Source organism: Peromyscus eremicus, chromosome 15 (genome assembly GCF_949786415.1).
Source record: "Peromyscus eremicus chromosome 15, PerEre_H2_v1, whole genome shotgun sequence".
Taxonomy (NCBI): Eukaryota; Metazoa; Chordata; class Mammalia; order Rodentia; family Cricetidae; genus Peromyscus; species Peromyscus eremicus.
The window spans coordinates 37,768,983-37,782,805 of NC_081431.1; the positions used below are offsets into that span (position 1 = coordinate 37,768,983).

Genomic DNA, 13,823 nt, shown 5'->3' on the forward strand with positions numbered 1-13,823 from the left:
ATGGACAATCTCCTAGCTTCCTGTTTAAAGATGCAGATGTTTTTGCTGCTGTTGTTTTGTTTACTTGAGTTGCTTTGGGCACCACACCCTTTGGTCACAAGAGTCTGAGTGTGCCAACCAGCCCAGAATTACAATCTTCTGTGATGTGACCATGGAAGTGGATCCCTTTTCCTGCATAGTCTCTTCATTAGAAGGAAGTCATAGACCCTGCCATACCGAGGAGCTGAAAATTGCTCAAGAATGTTTTTATTTTAAAATGCCAGATCTCATGGAGCCCAGGCTCATCTCCAGTCCACCTCCTGCCTCTGTTTCCCAAATGCTGGGATTATAGGCATGTACTACTGCCAGCCTGCCTTACTTTCTCTTTGTTTCTGGTCCATTTAACTGAAATTTAATAGCAATTAGTATTCTTTTCTTTCTTTTCTTTTTGTTTTTCAACACAGGGTTTCTCTCTGTAGCTCTGGAGCCTGTCCTGGTACTTTCTCTGTAGACCAGGCTGGCCTTGAACTCAGAGATCCGCCTGTCTTTACCTCCTGAATGCTGGGATTAAAGGCATGTGCCACGAACTACTTGGGGTGTACTGTTTTCTTTTATGAGCTATTATTATTATTATTATTATTATTATTATTATTATTATTGTGTATGAATTCCATATGAGTGCAAATACCTTTGGAGGACAGAAGAGGGTGTCAGGTTCCCTGGAGCTGCTATTATTATTATTATTACTATTATTATTATTTTGTGTGTGTGTGTGTATGAATTCCATATGAGTGCAAATACCCTTGGAGGACAGAAGAGGGTGTCATGTTGCCTGGAGCTGGAGTTATGGGTGGTGTGAGCTGCCCCACATGGGTGTTGGGAGCTGAACTCTGTCCACTGGAAGAGCAGAAAGCACTCTTGAACAGCTGAACTAGCTCTCTAGTCCCTAACTAATATTGTTTAAAATACAGCTTTTAAACTTTCCATTGTTGCCTACTAATTAACTTTAGATGCTCCCATCGCCAGCCTCTCATCTGGGACTTGCCTCATCCCTCCTTGGTCTATTGTGGACCTGTTTGTGTGTACACTGGTGTTCTTGGTATAGACCAGAGACAGTGGTGGCTGTTGGCCTCTGTCGTGCTCTGTGTTTTCAGACAGGCTCTGTCCTGGTTTGCTTCCTGTCGCTGTGTGAAGCCTCTTAACTAAGTTGGGATAGAGAGGGTTTCTTTGGTTTACATGTCACAGTCTGTCATTGAGGGAAGGAAAGACAGGAGCTTGACGTAGAAACTGTGGGAGAATGCTGCTTCCTGGCTTGCTCCCTTGGCCTTGCCCAGTTTGCCTTTGGACAGCCCAGGCCCACCTGTCTAGGGATGATGCCAGTCTCGGTGGACTGGGCCCTCCCCCATAAATCCTCAGTCAAGACAATCCCTCCCAGACATGCCCATATCTGACATGGCAGTTCCTCAGCTGAGCTTCCCTCTTCCCAAGTGACTCTAGCTTGTTTCTAGTTGGACATGAAGAGTTAACCAGCATAGGGTCTTTCACTGAGCCCTGAGCTCACAAATTCAGCTCGACTAGCTGGCCAGCAAGCTCCAGGACTTGTCTCCACTGTCTCTGTGGTGGCCCCTGGGATCCGAGCTCAGTCCTCATGCTGGCACAGCTGCATTAACATACCACGCCCTCCGGGTTTTCTGTCTAATGGACTTCACTCCCATTAGGACTCTATTTGAAATGTAGCATTCTGTTCAGAGAGTAGCACATTTTGTTGATGTTTCTAAGCATTTGGCTTTTCCTTCTTCTGTTACAACTTGCCTATATCAGTTTTCTCACATGGGATTTTTCTTCGCTTCTGGAGCTTTCTTTTCTCACTGCACAGAAAAAAATTTTTTGTCTTTCCAGATATATTTCAAATACTGTATTTTTAACAAGTTCTTTTCTAGTCCTATAAACAGATGGGAGTTAGTTTTGAAATAGTAACTTCAAAAAACTTATATTTTCTTGTGTAAATTTGTTCATAGCTTTTCTTCTTTGAGACAGATTGTTTGTGTATTTACTTGGCATGTCGTAGCTGTATTTCTACATATGTCATGGATATGTGGTTAGTGTGTTGTAACTGTATCCAGAGACACCTGCTCTAGTTCATAGGAAGCACTGTACAAGTACCTGTCAAGTAACATAGCTATTTCCCTTGCACAAAAAAAATGTTCTTCTCCTAAAAGTAAGTGAATTATGTTAGGCTTCAGAGTAATACACTTTACTCTATGAGAAGGAAGGTTAAAAAGGTCTGTCTGCCTTTTAAATAGTTCTGCTGTGGTAAGACAGAATTAAAAGCATGTTTCTCCACTTCATTTTAAGCTTTAGACTTGTTAACATATCAATGTAGATTTCCTTTAAAAATGATGTTTGTGGATAAAATACTTAACTTGAACCAACTGACTTCTTCCTTAATACCTCCTGTGGCTTTTAGGTCACCAGTTTGTCAGCCAGGTCAGTCCATTATCTTTATATTCTTCACTCACGTTCTCAGGACACAGGCAGAACGCAGCCGTACTATCCCACACACTGCTAGCCCAGGTCTCAGCGGAGCGCCGCTTCCCTCCTAGCCTCATGATCCAGGCCTCCACTGTCCCTTTCTCCCAGCGTTCTTCCCTAATTAGCCTCCACTTGAGCAGCCCACTGAGTTCTTCACGTTCCTCCCACAAAACAGTTACAGAGTCCTAAAAGCCACAGTCGGAATCACAACATCATACTCTTCTGGAGCTGTCTTCCACCTTAGTCTCGTTTCCTGTCACCGAGATAAATACCTGGAGAAAAGCAGCTTTAGGGAGAGAGGGCTTTAGTCGACTCTAGTTCCAGATTACAGTCCGCCACTGTGGGGAAGTCAGGGCAGCCGCAGCCTGAAGCAGCTGCTCATACTATGTCTCCAGTAAGAGCCGAGAGCAGTGAATCAATACACTCGTGCTCAGCTCCTCCTCCATCTCACACTCAGGCTGTGCTCAGCTCCTCCTCCATCTCACACTCACCCTGTGCTCAGCTCTCCCTCCACTCTGCCACAGTCCAAAATTTTCCGCCCCAGTGGCTTTTCCTGGCCTCTCCTCAGGGAATCCAGCCGTTTTCCACAGTGCCAAGCCTGGGATTCTCTGAGACGCTTTGGTCCCAGGGCTTCCACTGCAGTGAGGCTGCACCTTTACAAATGGCCACTCCAGGCCTTTCTGCAAGAACTCCAGTTTGCCATGTGGTGCAAAGCATGAACTAGTCTCCATGACCTCTTCATGCCTTCAACCCCAGTTCCATGAGGCACTCTTACAGATTGTCATGTTCAGCTTCCAGCGTGAATTCAGCCTTGCCGCATGCACTGTGTGCTGGCCTCAGGGAAATACTTCCCAGAAGATTTTGCCTGAATGATGTTGTAATCACAGGTGATTCTTCAGCACAGGTTTATTTCCATAGATTCTTAATCGAGAATAGCACATGAACAGCCCTGAAACGTCACTAGCCAGACCTCCATTGTCTGCATTTTCTTTCAGCATTCATATCTTTTAAGCTCCTAGAGAACAGCCCTGACCTTTCAATGGCTTTTGCAGCCCAAAGCTCCAGATTCCTTCCAGCAAACGCTGCCCGGCCTGTGAGAACCACCGCCCCACTCTCTGACACCAGTTCTGCTGCAGTTGCTTTCTGTTGTGTGATGAACCCCATGACCAAAAGCCACCGGGGAGGGAAGGGTTTATTTCAGTTGACGGACTGAGTGAGCAGGAACTCACGGAAGCAAGCTGGAGGCAGGAACTAAAGTGGACTCCTTGGAGGAAAGCTGCTGCTTCCTGGCTTGTCCCAGGCTCTCCCTGTCAGCTTTCTCCTACAGCCCGGATCATCTCCCTAAGGGTGGTGCCTGCCTCAGTGTCTGGGCCTCCCACCTCAATTAGCAGTGGAGAAAATGTCCCACAGACGTGCCTGCAGCAGCAGTCTGGTGGGGCAGTTCCTCCTAAGTTCCCTCTTACTAGGTGTGGTAAGTTGACAACCACGACCAGCCATTAACATATACTAGCAAGTCTGAATGGTTTATTCCACTGTTTAATAAATGGAATTCTGAGTATTTTCTTGGAGTTTATGTCACAAGGGTATTTTCTATTCTCCTAGTTTTAATTACTAATTACAAATACAGTCACGCTTTGCATAATGGCATTGGTCAGTAGCAGCTTCATGTATAGTCATGGTGCCATGATCATGTCGTAGGCATGGTAGATTGTGTGAGTAAACTGTGATAATAATTGACAAGATTGTTTAATAACACATCGACAGTGTCTGAATTGTTAAGTGATGCATGACTATGGATGTACAGTGTTCTCTTTTCTTTATCTCATGCTAGAACTAGGGGAAACCAGAATGTTGATTTGAAGAAACATACAAAAGAGTAACTTACATAGGAACCTAAAAAAGTCAAAACTCAATGTTAGCTTTAACATTTTCTGACTCTTTATATGGTACTCCTCCTCCAGCTAAGCACCATGCTCTATCAACTTTTCTACGTCTTTTTTTACACTTATGTGTGTGTGTGTGTGTGTGTGTGTGTGTGTGTGTGTTCATGTGCATGTGGACACCAGCGGTCTTCATTCACTCTCCAGTTTATTGTTGAGAGTGTCTGGCACTGAACCCAGAGCTTATGATTCAGCTGGTCTACTGGCCACCACCCTCCATGGATCCGCTCGTCTCTGCGCTCTGCCCAGCACCAGGCCTATAGAAGCGTACTTTGCCAAGATTTTGCATAGGTGTTGGAGACTCCAAGTTAGGTCCTCTGTTTCTATAGCAGCCACTTTACCAACTGTCCACACCCTCAACCCCAGGACTGTCTGCTTTCTGTGACACGGGCTGAGACCGTGTTTAAAGGCTGTGTTTTCTTCCTTGACAGAAAAGTAGCAGCTCTGAGTCGTTAAGTGAGAAGGGCTCTGAATTGAAGAAAAGTTTTGATGCTGTGGTATTTGATGTTCTTAAAGTTACGCCAGAAGAATACGCGGTAAGCTTTCTGCCTCTAGATTTCCAGTTTTTGCATGCAATTTATATACTTGTGTTATTACTGAGTTAGAATTCATGGCCTCAGTGGAGGAGGTGTTCAAGCTGGATCTAGGAACTGGAGGTTAACACAAGTATGGAGCAAGAGAAGGATGGGGTGAGAGGGAAGGACAACTGTTTTTAAAGGGCAGTTTCTTGTTACCCCTTCTGTTTGGTAAAAAACTTGATTACTGCCTTTGCTGACTCAAGCCACCTTATTATGTTCCAAAGGTTTTTTTTTTTGTTGTTTTGTAAATTTCAAAATTGGGAAATGTGATTTCCCAGGCATTGGAATATCATGAATTATCTAACACATCTTTTTAATGGGCATAAATGTTCCTTTTGTTAACTGAATAAACTGCCTGTTTGGTCTTGGACCACTCTTGCGGTCCAGGATAAAGTGCTCTGCTTTGTGCTGTGTGTTTACTCTTCCCTGATTGCTTCTCTTGAAAGATTCGTTTGTTTGTTTTTAATTCCATGCATTTGTTTATTTGTATGAGAAGGGGGCACATGCACCATGGCGTGTGTGTGCTCAGAGGGCAACTCAGAGTTGCTTCTCTGCCTCTGCCATGTGGGGACCAGGGACTGAACTCAGGTCCTGAATTTAGGTTCAGTCTTGGTGCTGAGAGACCTTCTGATTCATCTGATGGATACCGTACCAAAATATTTTCCTTTTCCAGGACTGAGATAACGAGGAGTGATGATGGCCCAAAGACTAAACTTTCTATTTTCTTAAAGCCCTTAAAGACTATGTATTCGGTAATTTAGTATAGAGTAGAAATTTTATTTATTTTACTTTGAATACATTTTGTATCATAGGGTTCCAAAGAACTTGGCATTCAAAACAAAACAAAACCCCCTTTGTCTTTCAGGGTCAGATAACGCTAATGGATGTTCCAGTGTTTAAAGCTATTCAGCCAGATGTAAGTAGTTTTAAGAATATTCCTTGTAAATATAGAGAACAATTAACCATAGTATCTTAAGATGTTTAGAAATTCAAATCATATTAATCATTAAATGTCTAAAACTTATAACTTACTTATGTTTATTCAGTCCCTAGAGACTCAGATGGCATTCATCATAATACATTCTTTAATCATAAATGTGATGTTTGAATCCCTTGGGCTAATTTGATTTCATTGCTGAAGGAAATAATAATAGACTTACAGAAGTTAAATGATTTACTTGGGGCATTGAAGCTTTTTAATGGGAAGGTGAAAATTAGATACAATGTAGTAATCTTTCCTTCTACCTTAATTTTATGTAATATGACTGTTATTTTAGCTTATTTAATTTTTAAAAATTACTGTGTGTTCACATGATGTAAGTGGTGTGGGTGTGTGTGCAGAGTCAGAGAACAACTTTAATGAAATCAGTTTTCTCTCTCCACTTTCATGTGGAGCTTGAGCTCAGGTAGCTAGGCTGGGCAGCCCTGTGTGGACACTGTAGAGGAGGATCAAAAAACACATTTTCCCCCATTAAAATAAAGGGACTAATAGTACATATCTACCCACTCTAAGTCTGTGTGTGTACGCATGTGTGTTTATAGTTTATCTTTTTGGGGGGGTTTTGAGACAGAGTTTCTCTGTGCAACAGCCCTGGCTGTCCTGGAACTTGCTCTGTAGACCAGACTGGCCTTGAACTCACAGAGATCCCCCTGGCTCTGTCTTGTGAGTGCTGGGATCAAAGGCGTGTGCCACCATACCCAGAATATATTGTCATTTTTAAGGGCCTGTGTATAATAATATTTTTGCTTTATTGATGAGGGAATAGTAACAGTTATCTTTTATATACAACTGTCTTAGTCTGTTTTATATTGCTGTAACAAAATGCCTGATGCTGGGTGCTTTATATAGAAGAGGTTTATTTAAATAATAGTTTTAGAGGCTGAAAGTCCAGAGCCAGGATGTATTATGTGTTGGGCTTTAAGTGAAAGAAAGCCCCGTGGGCTGTCTCACAAATGTGGCAGAAAAGTAGAAAGGGGAGTGGCCATGTGCACCAGGGGCCAAGCGTGGCTATCTTTCTGACAGCCCACTCCTGGAGAGCGGCCTCACTCCTGTGTGCTCCTGTGTGCTGACTACTTCACACAAGACTCCACCTCTTAATGCTTGGCCTGTCTCCTTGCACTGGAGACTCGGCCTTAGCACATGTGCCTTTGGAAACACATTCCAGTTGGATCTAAACTATAACAATAGTTCAGGGTGGGCACTGGCTTAGATTCTGAGAAGACAGTTTTTACTCTTAGTGAGTAAGAATATAAACTTAATTTTTGTCCCCCAAACAAAGCCATTTTGATAATTCGTGGTTGGTTCTTTTGGGAATAACAAGTAGTGTTTGTTGTGTTGTATATAAATCTATAGGGACCCAGAACACTATAATAACTAATAAATCCATTACAGCTGAGGTGTAACCAGGCTATTGTGATTTTTTTTTTTTCCTAAGTAGGCTACTTAGTGTGCTAGTATCTCAAGTTTGCTGCCTGTGAAGGGAAGTGAGAGCTGCCTGCATGTCCTCTGGGCCCGTCACTTCCCACAATCCTGTGCTTGTCTTTCTCTACACTGCAGAGAGCTTCAGAAGGAGAGCCATTGGGTTAATAGCAGACAGAGAAGACTGTGTACTCTGTAAATAATGGGCAAACAGAGAATGGCTTTTGTATTTCAATGATCAAAACAAAAAACCCTAGAGTGTTCATTTCTGTTATTTGTAGCCAGAAGTTTCTCAGTCCTGCCCAGCCCCGTGGTCCCATAGCCGTTTATAAAATAATATATTAATTATAAATTGTATGGCCTAAGGCTTTAGTTTCTTGTTAGTTAGCTCTTTCATCTTAAATTAACCCATTCTTACTAATCTAGATGTTACCACGTGGCCGTGGTGATACGGATCTGCTGTCATCTTGTTGTTCTTTTGGCGGCGGGCTGGCATCTCTCCCGACTCTGCCCTTCTTTTATCTGTATTTTTGTATGGGTTTCCTGCCTGGCTATAAGCTTTCTTGCCATAGGCCAAAACAGTTTTATTTATTTATTTATTTATTTATTTATTTATTTATTTATTTATTTATTTATTTTTGAGACAAGGTTTCTCTGTGTAGCTTTAGGCCTTTCCTGGGACTCACTTGGTAGCCCAGGCTGGCCTCGAACTCACAGAGATCCGCCTGGCTCTGCCTCTCGAGTGCTGGGATTAAAGGCGTGCGCCACCACCGCCCAGCCAGTTTTATTTATTATCCAATGGGAGCCACATATATTTACAGCACATAGAAAGACATCCCATAGCATTTCCCCTTTTCTGTCTAATCAAAAAGGAAGGTTTTAACTTTAACATAGTAAAATTATATATAACAAAAGTTATCAAGCAAAAATTATAGTTACAATATCTAGTCTATTTGTATGTGGCAAAATTAAAGAAAATATTTTATCATCTATCCTATATTTGTGAGTCTAAAGTTTCATATCTAATTTACCTTTTATCATGACTAAGGAAAACTATAATTATAACTATCTAGTCTTCAACTCCATCAAAGACCCCCAGAAGGATATAGTATTACCCAAGTAAACAGGAAGTGCATAGCAAGCAACTTCCATAATTCTAGGAAGGACAGAGACAGCTGGCTGTTTGGACAGTCATCCAAAGTTCCTAGAGTCTTTGGCATAGCTTTTAGTGAAGTAGGAAATTTTAAGGACTGTTCCACCCATTCTGGCAAAGTTCGTCAGCTGCTTCTCCCCATGTCCTGTAGAATGTCTGGCAGTTTTTTCTGCGAAGCAGAAACCTGAAGGACCATCTTGCCTTGCAAAGTTCAGTGGTCATCTTCCTATGGGTCTTGCATGTCCAGTTTATATAATGTCCTGTAAAGCAGTCGAGGCAAGGGCATTTTTCTGCCTAGTAGCTAACTTTTGCCACAAAAAAAGCAAACTACATAATGAGTTTTTTGATGCCCATCATCCTCTTTGAAGTAATTGGTGCTGCCAGAAGCAGACGTGTCTCACTGTCCAGAAAAGTCTTAAGTTCTTAAAACATTTTAAATGCCATATTCTGTAGGTCTTTGAAGTGTTTGAAGATTAACTATCTAATTGAAATATATCTTTATATACCTAAAAAACTCACTGATGTGAATATAAGTTTGATTATCATAGGTGACTATTAATCTGTATTTTTTACTTATATCTTACAATTTTAAATGAATTACATAAACATAATAGCCTTAAACAAGAATAGAAATAAACATAAAGTATAACAAAATTGATCTTAAATTTGTATTAATAAACCAAAATCTATACTAAAGTATTTTGAGATTTAACAGTTGGTTTTTTTTTTTTGGATTAAAGTAGATTCAGTAATATTCGTTTTTTCTCATCTTTTTTTTTTTTCCCCCCCCCGAGACAGGGTTTCTCTGTGTAGTTTTTAGTGCCTTTCCTGGAACTCGCTTTGTAGACCAGGCTGACCTCGAACTCACAGAGATCTGCTTGCCCCTGCCTCCCGAGTGCTGGGATTAAAGGCATGCGCCACCATTGCCGGCTCTCATCATTTTTATATCTTTTTTTTGGTTTTTTTTTTTTTTTTTTTTTTTTTTTTTTTTTTTTTTAGACAGGATTTCTTTGTGTAGCTTTACGCCTTTCCTGGAACTCACTCTATAGTCCAGGCTGGCCTCAAACTCACAGAGATCTGCCTGCCTCTGCCTCCGGAGTGCTGGAATTAAAGGCGTGCGCCACCACCGCACAGCCATTTTTATATCTTCTCTTCTCTTCTTTTTTTTTAGAAAGAACTTGACTGTGACCATTAACAATTTGTAATCAACCTCCTAAACAAAGACAAACATCCATAATCCATTTTTTGGGAATGTGGGCATAGTGTTCTAGGCTACTTCCTGCTGATTGGGGGCGCTGTTAATCTGTCTTGACTAGAGTAGTCTGTGAGGCTGGATTATCTCAGCCAGTTGTCTTGAAGCTGTTTTGAATGTTGGATCATCTGGAGACCTCTTAGGAGGTTTTCCTTGATGGAACCATATTAACCTGGAAGTCAAGATAACCTTTTAAAATATATATATAGCTTTAACTCAGCAGCCTTTATAATCAAATGTCTTTCTTCAGTTAAAAATTCCAAAGATAACATAATCCAGATTCTCTGTGTAATTTCCATCTTTATGTGGCTTATTATATTTTTTATTATATAAAGTCTTAAAAATTAAATAATGTATTATTTTTTAAGACTTTATTTTTATGACTATCTATATCCTTTCTCTTCTCTCTCTCAAGCCTATGTACCTTTTATATACATTGTAAACCGTTGAGAGGTTTATTCCATCTGAGTCTGTCTTATTGTTTATCTGTAATCCTTTTCTGTCCAGAAGAGATTTTAAACTGTTAAGCTGCATGGCTAGGGCGAAAGCCGCAGCCTTGGCTGCAGACTCTGCCCTCCTCAGCTTCCCAACATGGCGGAGGTATGTTTATCACCATCTCTGGGAGCCATGCTCACCACCAACTTTGGGAAGCAGTGGGTCTGTGCCTCCATCAAGCAGCCTGTAGCCTAGAAGCCTTTTTTTTTTTTTTTTTTTTTTTTGTCTGTACCAGCAAAAGCTAAATCCACCATGCAGTACGTTACGCAGCTTGGAGACACCTCTGTGTACCTCGGTGGGAATCTGCCATGCTGTGCTCAAGCTCAAATGCCAGAGCGTCTCTGTACCACAGCATCTCTGTACCGTGACTGTGGTCCCATGAGACATATGAACTAGGAAGCTGCTCTTAGCTCCGTTTTAGTAAGTTCTGTCAGGTTTTAGATGGATACTCTTGCCATCACGTTTGGGTGCCAAATTGACAAAAATTACCTCTCCCCCAAGTTTAAGTCTTCTAAGAATCATTTTTCATTTGACTAAAATAATTTATTATTGCTGTTTTACCTGACTCATGATAAGCCGTGGAAATCTAGTATCATTTATTTAACTGTGCATTATAAAGTAAAAAGGAATAAGTGAAATCAATAAGTGATTTTACTTAACCTACAACAACCAAAGTATTTCAGCTTGTAATCAGCATAAGATTTTTATTGAGATATTTTATACTTTTTTCTTATGCTGTTTTCTGATCCCAGAGTTGCCTTTAGATTACTGCATGTTTTTTTCCTGGAGTAGCTCCCTTTGAGGTGTTCTGTAGGATTTATGACTAAGACTTAGACATTGTACACTAGGTTGTTTCTTGAAGACGTAGATTTACGTTCTGAGAGGATTTATTATTTCCCTTTGGACATTGACAATACTTTGGAACCTTCAGATTTCCCTTGACTTCATTTCTTTAGTAAATTGAGCACAGTCCTCTTGACTCCCACTCCCCCCACTCTTTTTGAGACAAGGTCTTAGGTAGCCCAGGCTAGCCTCGAACTTGTGTATATAGCTGAAGACACAGACCGGGAACTGGTAGCCTTTCTCCGCCTCCTAAGAGCTGGGATTATAGGGTCCACTACTGTACCCAGCTCTGTCAATCTTCTTCTGCCTTCATAAATACCTAGTTTTTCTATGGTCAGCACCCTGGTCTGAGAAGCCATCCTTTCTCCACTGAATCACAGCAGTGCCTGATCACTTGATCTATGTGTATACCGGTCACTTTTCTTGTTACTGTGCCCAAATACCCAGCAGGACCACTTCCTGGAGGAAGTATTTGAGTGCGTGGTTGCGTGGTGGGAAAGGCATGGCGGAACAGAGTAAGTAGTTGATATCTTGTAGGCCTTAGAGCAGAGAAAGGGGAATGCCAGCACTCAGCTGGCCCCTCAGCCCATGGTATGGTGCTCCCCTCATTCAGAGTGGGTGGGTGTTTTAGTTAATCATTGTTAGAAAACCCTCATAGACACACCTGGACATGTGCTATGCCATCTTCTGAGTGACTTGAAATCAATTCCGCTGACAGTACAGATAGACCCTCACAGTGAGCTTCTGCTCCGTTCTGACCACTGGGGTCTGTTCTCTATCAGGTAGCCATGGCAAGTAACATTGAAAATGTGCTCACGTGACTCCTGCTCAGACCACCTCAGTGGTTTCACTTGCTTTGAGGATGAAGGAAAACCAGGCCAACAGGACCTGTGAATCTCTTCATCATGTTGCCTTTTTCTTGCTTCTGAACACGTTTTCTACTCTTTCTGGTCTAGGAAAATGACCTCCTTTTAATCCTTCATCACCAATCCTGTGCCTCCCATGCTTAACTACCTCTTCCTCCTTGAGCTGTCGGGTAAAGTTAGACTTTTTTGCTTTTCTACAGGCTCTCCTAACATCTTTTACTTGTCATCCGACAGTGTTTATAGTGTAATGCAGTAAGTGTACCAAGTGCCTGGTGCGTGTTAGCACTGTGTAGTTGCTGGAGATCCAGCGGTAAACACTCACTGAAATTTGTCCCCACAGATTGTACGTTCCAATGAGGTGAGCTTAACAGTATTATGTGAAAAATAAAGGGAGAGAGGAGCAGAGGACATGAGGTAGAGGGGTTTCAGTTCTAGATTGGATCATCAAGAAGACTTCACTGAGAAGCAAAATTCTTTTTTTTTTTTTTTTTTTTTTTTTGAGACAGGGTTTCCCTGTGTAGCTTTGCACCTTTCCTGGAACTCACTTTGTAGACCAGGCTAGCCTCGAAGTCACAGAGATCCACCTGTCTCTGCCTCCCAAGTGCTGGGATTAAAGGCGTACACCACCACTGCCTGGCTGAGAAGCAAAATTCTTAAGGAGGTGAGACTGCGTACCTTGAGGACAGTGGATCATGATGTCTTTTGGGGTTGAATGACCCTTTCACAGGGGTTGCCTAAGACCATTGGAAAACACAGATATGTACATTCATAACAGAAGCAAAATTACAGTTATGAAGTAGCAATGAAAATGATTTTATGGTTGGGGTTCACCACAACTTGGAAACTGTATTGAAGGGTTGTAGCATTAGGAAGGTTGAGAATCGATTTATTAGGGTGTTTTAGGGAAATGTGTTCTAGTCCAGAACAGGTGAGCGTTGGGTAGTGGATTATGTTCTAAGCTAGGTGAAAGGGCTGTGTACAAGAGACGACAGTTGAGTGAGGAGATGGGTATGTTACCTTGGAGATGGTTACTCTGATGAAGGTGGTAAGCCATTGGAGGAGTTGTTTGTTTTAGTTGTGTGTGTTGATGTAAGTGTAAGCCCATGGAGTTCAGAGGAAGGTGTCAGATCCACTAGTGTCGGAGTTAACAAGTGACTGTGAGGTGTCTGACATGGATGCTAGGAATCAAACTCGGGTCCTCTGCAGCAAGAGCAGTACATTCTCTTGACCACCGAGTCCTCTCCAGGCCATCATTGGAGCGTTTTGAGCGGAAGATAACATTCTGATTTAGACTTCAAGTAGCTCCAGCTGTTGGTAGGGAGGTGAGCGTAGCTGGGGAGGACGGGCAGGAAGTAAGAAGGATGAGTTGAGGAGAAAACTTGAGATGACGTGTGCTTGCATTAGTGTGTGAGTGGAAAGATGGGGAAAACTCGTCACACTGTGTATGCAAGGGGAGTCGGGGGCACGGAGTTGTTGTCTAACATCAAGTTCGAGTAGCTGGTCTCTGGAGTGAGAAATTACGATGTCAGAATTATACCGCTGCCACATCCAGAGTAAGTGTGCAGTGCTGGTCCAGGCACGAGCAGCAGATTGGGCGGTAAGGGCAAGAGTTGGACTGTGGACATTATTAATTTACGTGCCTGTGAAGCTTTTCCAAGGAGACAGTTCAGCCGGGCAGTGTATACTGGCATGTGTTTGTAGTCTGAGCAGGAAGTGTAAATTTAAAAGGTATCAGTGTAGAGCTGCTATTTGGGGTGCACGTAAGG

At 42.1% G+C, this 13,823-nt stretch overlaps 1 protein-coding gene across 7 annotated transcripts in view; it reads left to right on the plus strand.

Annotated features, from left to right (window-relative positions):
* The window catches only part of Ralgps2 (Ral GEF with PH domain and SH3 binding motif 2), a 146,123-nt gene that overhangs the window by 33,009 nt on the left and 99,291 nt on the right, over positions 1 to 13,823 (plus strand). For all 7 annotated transcript variants that reach the window (XM_059280359.1, XM_059280366.1, XM_059280362.1 and 4 more), the window contains exons 3-4: positions 4,883 to 4,987; positions 5,895 to 5,945. In XM_059280359.1, coding sequence (XP_059136342.1) covers positions 4,883 to 4,987; positions 5,895 to 5,945 — 156 coding nt within the window. The remainder of the gene's footprint in view (positions 1 to 4,882; positions 4,988 to 5,894; positions 5,946 to 13,823) is intronic.